This window comes from Physella acuta, unplaced genomic scaffold (assembly GCF_028476545.2).
Source record: "Physella acuta isolate Inbredline_101_S28 unplaced genomic scaffold, ASM2847654v3 ptg001272l, whole genome shotgun sequence".
NCBI lineage: Eukaryota > Metazoa > Mollusca > Gastropoda > Physidae > Physella > Physella acuta.
Genome location: NW_026732787.1, coordinates 60,556 through 73,223, shown reverse-complemented (window position 1 = coordinate 73,223; position 12,668 = coordinate 60,556). Strand labels below are relative to the sequence as shown.

Here is a 12,668-nt window from a genome sequence, read left to right as displayed (position 1 = left end):
TTTCTGATTGAACTAAAAAGTAGAATATAAATGCTATACATCACAATAATGCAAGCGATCACTCTACTATAAGCGATGAAAAACGTGGGGCGCCGTGATTTTCTTACAGTTTCTAATACTGTTGACTCTCTACAAGCTCCCTAATAAAAGTCAATAGTATTATCTAATCAATAGTAATATAACTTTTACTTCGGCGCCCCACGTTTTTCATCGCTTATAGTAGAGTGATCGCTTGCATTATTGTGATGTATAGCATTTATTTTCTACTTTTTAGTTCAATCAGAAAACGTGGGTTTTTAAAAACTTTTTTAATGATAATTATTAAATCAATGTTGGTGAAAATTCTAATAGTAATTGATTAATTTACTTATTGTCCATCTGGCTCATTTAACATTTTAAAATAAATTCGGAAGGGGGAATTCATATTTAAAATTCGATTTCAGTGTTATTATAGCATGATTTTTGTATGAATTTCATAACGATTGTGTTTTAGTTGATTTTAATGTTTCAGTAACAAATTACTATCTTTAGAAAACCAAAATAATTTGCATTTTTTGCTCATAACCATACGGTAAATGTAATCAGCCGTTAGTTTGCATTGTATAACGAAAACCAACCTAATGGCTAAACAAAGTCTGTCTTACTAAAGTACAATTTTAGAGTAAAGTTTTGGGTTGATTCAAGTAAAACGAAATGCAGCCTTAAAAGAAGATATAGACAAAATCGTGTTTAGGCCTATGCTATTACCAACGATCGGGTCCCTTCCAACAAAAAAAGGCTATTTACTTTTGGAGTCAAACAGTCATATTGCTTTACCATCCAAGAAAAAATTAGCAAAATAGACAGCGGCTGTATGGCTATCTTTTTTTGTCATTTTACAGTTTGTAGATTTTCTATATCTTTGCTGGTAGTGACGCTGGTAATAACATTGGTAGCGACGCTGCGCTTGACAACGATTAATTATAGGTCCTCGTTTGTGTGTGTATTTGAGTCAAATGGTAGACCATGAGAATACAAAAACCAGAGTCTAGAGTTTGAATCCGTGTTCAATTTCGTAAAACGTTCCTAAGTCCACTCAGCTTTTATGGGCACCTGACTACTAACGTTAGGGTACGTAAAGGTGGCTTGACCACACTATCAATTTATGTTCACTTTCCCCCATGGACCTTCAAGTTCAAAAGGGAACTTTAGTTATGTGTATGTGTGTGTGTGTACTGTCAAGCGGAGATAAAATTATCAGATAACGCCCCAGTTGTTCCTAAAAACAAACTTGAGCAATTAATCTTATAAAAACCACGCCCCTCACTGATTAGTCTACCCAAGCAATTATAAATGCATGTTTCATTCCTATTTAAACTTTTGATCTGAAACCACTAAAACGGTTTCACTTTTTAAATTTTGTTTGTTTTCACATATCAAGCAACGTATGTACTCTTTTAACTGTAACGTTGAACTGATTACCGTGCAAATATGCTTTAATTTTGTTGTTTAAAATTAACACTATTTATAACATTTTTTTCTATTTAAAATTTAAGATAATTTGTGTTGAAATTAAATAATTTGTATTTATTTTAATTTACATTCGTTTTGTTTTTGTATTATAACTTTATTAGTTACCCTTTTTTAACGTCAGAAATGAATAACTATTATTCCTTTAGAGCAGGGGTCTCCAAACTTTTCAGTCCGAGGGCCGCATTTACTATCACATTTCATTTCGGGGGCCAGTTTCTTCCAGGCATGTCTTTGATTTTTCTGGGCAAAGTTCCTCAGCCATCACCAACAAACGTTTTTTCCGTGGACAAAACGATCTCCGCGGGCCGCATGAGAGGACCTCGCGGGCCGCATTCGGCCCGCGGGCCGTAGTTTGGAGACCCCTGCTTTAGAGTATTGCACAGGACACTATAGTGCTTCACTTTGACTTAGTTCTCTTTGCTCTTTTTGTAACATAGGGTCTCCACCATACACTTCCTTTTTGTCTGATCCCCGGCTATTGATTTTTAAACTCTAAATACATCGCTTTTGGCTTCACTTATTCGAGAAGACGCCGCCTGCATTATGGAGAAAGACAAGCCTGTGACGCTTTCCTTGGGTGTTCCACTCAAGCGCCCGGTGTGTCACGTTTGGGTGAGCTTTTCACAGTGTGTCCCACCCAGTGCCACTCCCTCCTTCTTATTTGTGCTGTTATAGGCTTCTTGCTTGTCTTTCTCCGTTATGCAATGTTCGAGACTTAGTCCTGTCATTTCAATTTCAAAACCTAAGACATTTGTTCATGAAGTTCTGTGCTTGCATTAAGGACTCTCCATGTCTCTGCACCATATAACTAAACTACCTTGACATTTGAATTTAGTATCCTAATGTTGGTTGTGTTGGAGATTGCAGAATGCTTCTATATATGAGTCCATATAGGTCGCAGAAATTTGAAAGCGCAGCTCTATTAACTCCAGCTCTTTGATTTTTGATTTGCTGATCTTGCTGCCAATTTAAACGAACTCTTCCACATCATTTACATGTCTTCTGTCTATTGTCACTAGGACCTCCTGGGCATAATTGATTCTCATCACTTCTGTCTTTTCTTTGTTGATCTTGAGACCTACGCGCTGTGAGATGGCTCCTCATGCATCAATTTTATCTTGCATGTCTTGTAGCCTGTACGAGAGTAAGGCAAGGTCATCTACAAACTCTAGACACTCTAGATTCCCCGTGAGTGTCCACTGTATACCTTTTCCAGAACTGGCATAAGCCGCCACAAAATCGAGAACCACAAAGAAGAGGAGGGGCGACAACAGACATCCTTGTCTAACACCTGCGGTGACCTGAAACTCGTCTGACAGTTTCAAAGCATCTCTAAATTAGCACAATAATATATACTAAAGTAGCTGAATTAGTTCTCAACACATTCAATATTGTTTGCCTATCCACACTATCAAAAGCCCTCTCAAAGTCAACAAAGCAGATGTAAAGTTGGGCTTGCCTATCTATCGTCTGTTCTACAATAATTCTAACAGTGTCTAAGAAGTGCAGCAGTATCTGGTTGCAATTTGATTTCTTTACTTTTATTTCGTCTATTATTTTGAATGGTTTCATAAAAACACAGACACAACTGACATGTAAGTTTAAGCACAATCTAAAGCTTTGTAGTTGTGTTTTTTTTTACATAGAATTGCGCCAATTGTCACCGACCTATTTAAAAACAATGTAGCAACAGAAGTTAACTGTGCAAATAATTATGATGAGAGCGAATACATTTCTGAGATGATTCTTTTTACAAGTTTTTATTTAACTCACTTCCTCTGTCTGTCGTCAGTCTAGATCGAAACGCGGGAGTGAAAATTCGGAAACTTCTACTTGACCGATACGATTCACATTTGGCATGTGGGTCAAGACATGAAGACAATGCAATCTGAAACTAAATTTGACTTAACTAATTGGATGCCTAATTATTTTTTTATGAATTAATTAAAATTTGGACCGAATTAGTAGGCATGTCTATCCAACCACGCCACACGCGTCATCACGTTCAATAGCTGCGCCATCATGTTTAATAGCTGCGCCATCACGTTCAATAGACGCGCAATGGTTTTTAGTCATTTAACACTATTGTAAATAAAACATGTAAAGTACTGAATTTTTTTTTTATAAAAAACGTTTTAATAACAAGCTTTTATGTAATGATGCTCTAAAAAGTAGAAAATAAATTATACACTACTATTTAAATTACTATAAAGAAAAGCGTGGGTCTCTTCTCAAATATTAATAAAGGTATGCAATAGGTACTAAAGTACTAAAGTGACCCACGCTTTTCTTTATAGTAATTTAAATAGTAGTGCATAATTTATTTTCTACTTTTTAGTGCATCATTACATAAAAAGCTTGTTATTAAAACGTTTTTTATGAATTTTTTTTTATTTCTCCGTGCAGGAATATTTTGCGGTTTCTTATGTAAAATGAATGCCTGGGAGGAGTTTTACATCACTTTTATAACGGAAGGAATTATACAGATATGGACATTTTTGTTACCTATTTTAATACCAGCAGCAATATTTGGTTTTAAAAAAGGTGTCCAATAATATTTCTTTTGTAAATGTAGCGCAAAGTCATTTATAAGATTATCACGTTCACTCGATATTTTTTTGTCAGATACTTTATTTAATAAAAACTGAAATCAGCTGTTTAAATTTAAAAAAAAAAAATTATAAATTATTTCCTTTTAATAACATAAGCACCTAGATTTGAACTATATCAATAAATAATAAGTATCTCTATAAATAATAGTATCTCTCTCTATATATTTATATATAGCAATGTATGTATGTCTTTCTTGCATGCATTACTACACCTTTCATCCTATCACCATGAAACTTTGTGAAGTTGTTGAAAATACACATGGGGAGATTTTTGGGGGGAAAAAATTAAAATTCGCAGGGTGGCACCCCAGCAGGCACGATTCGAATCTTCTCTTTATCTATATATAAAAAGCAATTCATTTGTGTGTTTCTTTTATGCATTACTATACCTTTCGTCCGATTATAATTTATCTCTGTCCGTCTCTTTGTCTGTCTGTCTTTGATGCATTACTTTTCATTTCATCCTACCGCCATGAAACTTTAGGAAATTATTGAGAATACTCAGGTGGAGTATCAAATCTAATTCGCAAGGAAAGAGCTCGGCAGGGTGCGATTTGATTTTTCTTTATATACGGTGTATAAAAATGTAAATTGATTGCGGTTTGACACCGTTTATCCGATCTCCATGAAACTTAAGAAGTTGATGAGAACACTCCAGATGAGTTTTCGGCGATAAAAAATTATGGACTTCGTCCGGGAGCGTGCAATTTTCGTCAATACACGGTTTAGCGCCCAGAGTTCTAGAGCGGTTATGTTAGCACTTGGCATCCATTAATCGGACAAGTAAAGGGTGATAGTATATTAAGCGGTAAAAACTGCAGCAGGCGCAACCGTCGGCGCCCAGTTGATTGCTCGACCTGAAGCGCTCCGTGCTTCCCCGCAAACGCTATGGCTATACACTAAATACGCGAAAGGAAACAATAATCGTTGACTATTGAATCAGTCATCTCTGCAGGCTGAGATTACGCGCCCAGGGCTATATCGTGAGTGCTATAGCGCCCACGTTCGTTTTAAACATCGCGGTAGACCATGTTTACAATGGGGCACTTAAGTCGCTCACTAAATTGAATCAAGCACGTTCGCCGGCGCCCCGGCAAGATGCAGTTTGGCGCTATAGCATCTACGAACGTTTAAACACTGCGATAGGCAGTGTAAAACATAAGGTTTTAGAGTCGTTCACTAAACATAATCAAGCGCGTCCGCCAGCACATCGGCATGGAGCGATTTAGTGCACTGTGCTATCCTTTGAGCACTATGGCGTTTTCGTTAGTTTTAAGGAGCACCCTAGTATATTGGCTAAGCGGCACTTGAAATTCGATGATTAAACCGAGCCAGGGGCCCTACGCCACGCCCCTGCGATCATGTAACTAGGGGTTTATAATTAGCCTCAAGATAGATTTGTAAAAATTAATTTTGACTAATTAAAAATGTAGAACTAACTAATGTTTAAAGTCAATACCATATTTAAAATTATCTCATTATCCTAAACTAACAGAATAGATCAACTTACGAGGTGAAGCTTTTTGTCATTTATAAATGCAATTACTATTTTATCTGTATTCGGTTTTAATTATTAGTAATAAAACGCATTTCTCTTTATAAACATGTATACAATTATTCTCTGTGTGATTTGAAAACAATTATATTTTCTTAGTTCTGGCAAAGTTCGACATAGATTTATGGCAATGGAAATTTGAGTATCATCAAGACAACAAGGTAAATTTATATAATTTTGTTTTTAAATAGAAAAACTGTTTATATTGTGTCAGTTAATTCAGTTCATTTTTGTATTGCATTATATTTGTGGGTAAACATGTGTTATAGAAATATTCAAAATTAAAAAAAAAATAGAATAGGATTAAACTTTAAAATGCATAGATTTGATATATGTTAATATCGAACTTTCACCGAGTGTTAACTGCTTTCAATTATCATGTTTTAATAGTTTTTATAATATTTTAGGATATTTTTAATTTGCGCATTACTTACAGCACATTCTGCTCATACTATATTCTCATTGCATTCAGTGCTTAAACTACACATATAAACTAATGTACAATTTTTACAATTAAGCAAATTGTGTGGTTTTTAAATATGTAGCAAGTTGCATCGCCTTGTTAAGGGAAATCGTACATAAATATACAATTGTCAAATAAAATAATTTATCAGATAACCATGAAGATACAAGTCCGTATCAAATGCAGTGTTATGTTTACAGGACACAGTAAAGAACAGCAGTACGGTAACACAGTCTTGTGATATTATAGCAACTACAGCAGCTGTGCCATCAACAGATTCAGGCGTCAAATTACAAATGGGAGAACAGCTCAAACATGAGGACAAAGTGGAGAGCACGTTATCATTGTGTAATTCGGTAAGTTGTTCAGTTTCATCGAAAAGAAGGCCTAAACTATAAGCCTACGTAGAATACGAACATTCAATTTTGTTTAACACAAATCTAAAGTGCGGGGATAATTGATATCAATAAAATTAATGCCTATAATTAATGGTGACTAAATTATGCTCAATAGAAAAAAACGCACGCAGGAAAAAGCGTTTGTAATACATATAGGCCTATCTATAAACATAGTTTCACTATTATGTAACGCTATATATCTATCGGTCTATCGGTTATTCTGGAACAATATAGACAATACACAAGCAAAGTAAAACGTCCAGAGTCAAAAGGAAAACAAAACGTGACGTTATTGATTCTAGAGTAAACATACAATTAAAAAGCCTTGCTTATAAAAAAAATACACAATAATAATGACGTCATCGATACTCAATAATAAAGACACTAACATTACAACTAATTCATTTCTCTAATCTAAATAGGGGTCTGCTTGCAGAGTTTCTTTTATTCGTCTTTTTGGGTATGAGAGCAGAGCGCCCCCCCCCCCATTCAACCCCGCTGAAGACCACCTATCGTACCCACTCATCGCCATTGCAATATTTATTCATATCTCTATGTATCAAAGTTGCTTGTAACAGATCAATTTTATAAAATCCTTCATTTAAAAGGATGAGCACGAATTTAAAAAGTTTCTTAAAAACGTATATTTAGTATGGGGGTCATCCATAAATGACGTCACACGACTGTGTGATGAGGGGAAGGGGGGGGGGGGGGGGTTCAGATGGTGAAACGTCACACTTTTGCATTATAAAAAAAACAATGTTAGAAAACGACTTTTAGCCTCTATTTTACGTATTTGGAAACTTTTTTAGTTAATTATATGGGAATTGATTAAAATACTCTATGTTGACTTAGTTCAGTCACGATTTTAGAAAAAATATCTTATTTTCATAAAAATTCAATTGCGATTTTGAGGGGGGTTGTAGGCTAAGGTGTAATGTCAACTTAGGGGGGGGGGGGGGTTCTGGCTTTTTCTGACGATGTATGACGGAGGGGAGAGGGTAAGTTAAAAATCGTCAAAAAAGCGTAGCGTCATTAATGGATGACACCTATGTTAATTTTTACAATATATTTCCATTATATTATCAAATGTAATTGTGTGTAAAAACACGACTTAAATTCATTTTGATATCAGTCTAAAAACAACATTATGTATAATGGCGAAAAGTACAACAATATGCATTCGTTCTAGGAATAGTTGGATGCATTTTATTAAAATATAGCAAGCTTAAATTTTGTAACATTACATAATTTACAACACTAAGAGCAAGCGCTACCTATAAGGCTAACTAGGAGGTCGCCTAGGGCGCCATACCTAGGAGGGCGCAAAACTGTGTAATCGCCTTTACCAAAAAGTAGGCGAACCTAGTAATTAATGACTTTGCAATTAAACAAATTATGTGGTATTAAATGTATAATAATTTTACATCACCTTCATAAGAAAATTGTACATAAATATATCTTTTGTTAAAATAAAACATTCTATCGGATAATTATGTAGATACAAGTCCGTATCAAATGCAGTGTTATGTTTACAGGACACAGTAAAGAACAGCAGTACGGTAACACAGTCTTGTGATATTATAGCAACTACAGCAGCTGTGCCATCAACAGATTCAGGCGTCAAATTACAAATGGGAGAACAGCTCAAACATGAGGACAAAGTGGAGAGCACGTTATCATTGTGTAATTCGGTAAGTTGTTAATTGCAGAGTATACGTACATGCAATATTCTTTGACACACATCTAAAGTGCAGAGATCATTGATATAATTAATTTATTAATAGAACATTATTAAAATTCTAATTAAAGATAGTTATGTTTTATGTCATTTTATAATACAAATATCTATAACAATAGCTTCACTATTCTGTAACTTTATCTGCCTATCGGTCATTCTCGAAAATATAGACAAAACACAAGCAAAGTAAAACTTTCGCATACAAGCTTTTATTTAGTTCGCAACGTCTGTTACTGGATTGTTGCAAATGTTGTAACTTATTTTTGACCCTTTAAATTAGTTCAAACTTTTCAGATACTTTTATTTTCTATGACAATGCAAGATTATCTAACTTTTTTCTCAAATTAGATAGCCAACTAGTCATTAAAGCTTTATTTAAAACATTTCTAAAGCTAGTGACAAACTTCAAGTGCTTACTCCATCAGCATGTTTTCAACTTTAAGTTATTTTTCACGGCTGGTCGATTTCTTGATTCAGAGTCTACCACGAACAACTTAGCGGCAGATAACTGTCTTCTATAGATCACAAGATATTGGTTAGGTTTTATAAAAAAACATTTGTAGGGTCAACTTCTTTTCTAACGAATGACCAAAAAGTGGAAAATAAAATGAACATAAAACAAACGTTTAAAGGTTCTGAAAATAACTCACATAGTTTCGGAAGATTCTAGTCGATACTACATCTTTAATATAAGCGGCTAGGTAGTGTTTCCGTCATTCCGTCATCGCAATAGGTTTTCAAACCATAAAAGTAAACACGTCACATTTCGTGCTTTTTACTTGCATCGCAGTGTATTAAAGTTGTATTTTAAAAGTAATATATATATAATTATATGACGACTTAAAATTATTTTTAAGTTGCCCCCTTTTTTTTTTGTACTCTTTCGCTTAAGGTAAAGAAAATATTAAACATACGCATATCACTAAAACATATTAAACGGATCAATGTCAAATACCATTTCCGCTTAGATCCCTAGAAAAAAAGAGATACATTTTTATTAATAATAGGGTCGAAAAAACTAATTAATTAAACTGTTTTGTAATTTTTTCAAGGGAGGTAATTTAAAAATAAATGAAACTCACGCTATTAAAATAAACGTGAATGCAAACTCCACAAGAGGGAATTAGTGTAGGAATAATATAATTAGCAAAATGTGAATGCAAAATCGGCAGATGTATAAGAGCGCATTATTGTTGAAATATTATAATTAGCATGGATCGATTAAAGGCTATCTTTTATTTATTTTATTCACTAACGTACTGTTTACTATTTATAACTTTTAACCAACTATACCGCACTATTATACACGGGTCATCGTGTCCATTAGGTTTTAGTCATGAAACTATTGTAATTTTTAAAAATTTAAAGTATTAAAAATAAAATGAATGAATTGATAAAGTGCAATATGGTAGGTAAAACACGGATATTTTAAATACTGCATTTAATTTATTTTATATACTGAACGTATTCTACTGTTTACTAATCATTATTCTGTCTTTCGGTTTTCGGACTAGACTGTGAGCACTATGCGTTTATTTTTGCATTTAAGTTATGTTTACGTTAGGAGTATTGTCTATTGTGTTTGTGTGTTGCGTTGGTGTTTTAGTTTGTGTTTGCATTGTTTTTTTACATTGTGTTTGTGTTTTATTTTGTGTTTGTCTTTTCTTCTATGTTTGTTCAGTGAAAAGGGTTTAACAATATTAATGAATAATTAACTAAGTGCAAAGATTTAACACATTTAAATTTTAATACATGAAGGTTAACATTGAGTAATAACAAACGAGGAAAGTTTTAACTAAGTCAGATTAGCTTGAAATGGGCGACTGGTCTCCAGGGCAGCGTGGTCACACTTGCTCACACACGGACCTCTGTAGCGTCTCTTTAGCCCCAAGCTGACCGGTGGTAAAATACATTTAACAAACTCCCTAACATCTGTGTTATATACACATTCATCCAGACTTCAAACACATACAATTTTAAAATTGTTACAAAGATAATACATTTACATCAGCCTGACTTAGGGCCTACAATAAACATTACTAAAAATTATCGTTTTCAGTCATACATTGTTTTATTCACATTTCATACTTATTGATTAATTTATAACAGTACAGTTAATAAAAGTGAGTTTCCAATTACCTTCAAATAAAGCCACATAATCCTCTACACATTTTGCCAAAACGTAAGTTAAATTTCTCCGTGACATAGCAATAAAATGAGTATAATATAATGATAGAAAGTGCCTTAGCACAAAAACAAAGTGAAACTTCGAAGAAGGTTGAGTGACCGGACTGTGGCGTCCCTACCATACAGGTCACAAGACTCAGGCTCCGTCCTCATGACCGCAGTCTGAGGTCGAGGCCCGGTCAACCTTACAATACCGCTGGACTCAAGTCCAGGTGTTTACTTTACCTGTTCGGTAGCAATAAGAGGTGGGGGGGGGGGAGTGGAGACACTATGATAGATATTTATAATCTATCATAACAATATATATTCACATACATATGCTTATAGACCTACATAGGCACATAACCTTGGACGTGTTCATAATTTTCTATCAAATATAAAGAATTATAAATTATGTATCTAACATTCATCTATTTGTGATTGTTGCTATAATATTCAATGATTTCTGATTTTGAAACATTTCCTATTTTGCAGAGTACCGTTGAAAAATTAGATAAAATTACGCTTGCATTGGTTGGTAAAGTGGGAAATGGAAAAAGTTCATCTGCCAACTCTATTTTAGGACAAAACCTTTTTGAAAGCAGTAATAGTGCAAGTTCATGCACTTATTTAACCACGGCCAAACACGTTATACATGGACATTATGAGATCAAAGTAGTTGATACCCCCGGAGTTATGGATCTAGATGATAAACAAGAAATAGCTAACCTTGCATCACAGCTTCCTGGGATGATGAGCGTCTGCCCGAAAGGTGTTCACGCAATGCTTTTGGTTTTACACTTTGGAACTAGGTATACTAAAGAAGATAGGCAAGCTGTATCTTATATCAAGCAGATTTTTGGAGAAACGATTTTTAGAGATCATGGTATAATCATTATGACACACGGAGAAGATTTTGATATGGACAACAATGACGAAGATACCACACCAATAACATTTGAAACGTGGTGCAAAAATCAAAAAGGACCGATTGAGGAATTGTTTAAAGAATGTGACAACAGAATTGTCCTTTTTTATAACAGAAATAAAAAAAAAAAACCAGATGCTGTAAAACAGCTTTTAAATATTGCTTTTGAAATCGGTAAAAAGGGCGCTTACTGTAACGAGCAATTTTTAAAATGCGCAGAAGAAAGAAACCGCTTAATTTTAAAATATAAGTTACCAGAACTTAATTTAGAGTTTCAACGTAAAGTTGGTTACCTGATGAAAGAAATTAACTATTGTTCTAAGTCGAAAAGTATGACAGAGATGCAGTTGGTTAATCTAAAGACACAATGCACATCTTTGTTTGATGAAATGAATAAAATTTCACAAGATCCAAATATAATGAAAAATTTAAAAGATAATGTAGTAACCATTGAAAGGTTGTTAAAAGAAATCAATTTGAAGGATCCAATCGAAAAGCAGATAAAACCTATTGAAAACATATTGGATAAAATTTTCAATCCGCCTATGTCTGTAGACATCGGGGCTGCAATAGCGGGCTGTGTCTTACTTGCTTCTGGCGCAGCCGTAACTGTTCTAACTGGAGGCGCTGCCCCGGCTGCAGCTATCATAGCTGCAGAAGTATTTTCTTGGACCGGTGCCGTTGGAACGGGTATTAGTTTTGGCAAATTACTAGGTAAATTAATAATTAAACTTCAAAACCGCTAAAAGTTTAATTCTAGTTTGTGTTATCTTGGTAGCATAATTTGCATCAACATATTTAAAAAATATATTGTAAAATTGTTTGGCTGCTGGTAAAATTACGTTTGTGCTTAAAATACAAAATTTAAGATTTTAAAATATAAAATTGTAAGACAAATAGATGCTTGTGTTAATTTAAATCAAATCTAGTATGAATGTTATTATCTGGACAACGAAAAAAACATAATGTGTTTGAGTAAACAAAAACAAATTGCAAAATAAAATTTTATTTTAGAATAAGATACAAGATTAAACTGATTTTTTTCCAATATTATGCATCGCTTGTTTTAATGTAGACACTATTAATTCCATATTCTGACGTATGTTGTATTATCTTCATAGTTTATAATTTATAATGATAAGGCAAATGAAGCTTGTATTTTAATAATTTGATATTTTTACCTAATAATAATTACTGAATATTTAAAACTATGATATCTGTTTGTCATACAAATACGCACGCTTACTTATAAGCCGCATAATTGGGTCCCTCACATGTGGTCAAAGTGGGGGG

General features: G+C 33.9%; 1 protein-coding gene and 1 long non-coding RNA gene across 3 annotated transcripts; both read left to right on the top strand.

The window, feature by feature from the left end:
• The first annotated feature begins 1,361 nt into the window (after window positions 1-1,361).
• On the top strand, window positions 1,362-6,441 carry LOC131957851 (uncharacterized). 2 transcript variants are annotated; one of them, XR_009389145.1, is made up of 3 exons: window positions 1,362-1,424; window positions 5,779-5,840; window positions 6,343-6,441. It is a non-coding gene; the product is annotated as an uncharacterized LOC131957851 (long non-coding RNA). The 2 variants fall into 2 exon arrangements; XR_009389144.1 differs by lacking the exon at window positions 1,362-1,424 and adding an exon at window positions 3,931-4,056.
• On the top strand, window positions 6,439-12,121 carry LOC131957852 (GTPase IMAP family member 7-like). The gene is made up of 3 exons (XM_059322655.1): window positions 6,439-6,498; window positions 8,079-8,234; window positions 10,943-12,121. Exons 1-3 carry the CDS (start codon window positions 6,439-6,441, stop codon window positions 12,119-12,121), a joined length of 1,395 nt encoding a protein of 464 aa, XP_059178638.1.
• Window positions 12,122-12,668: the final 547 nt, after the last annotated feature.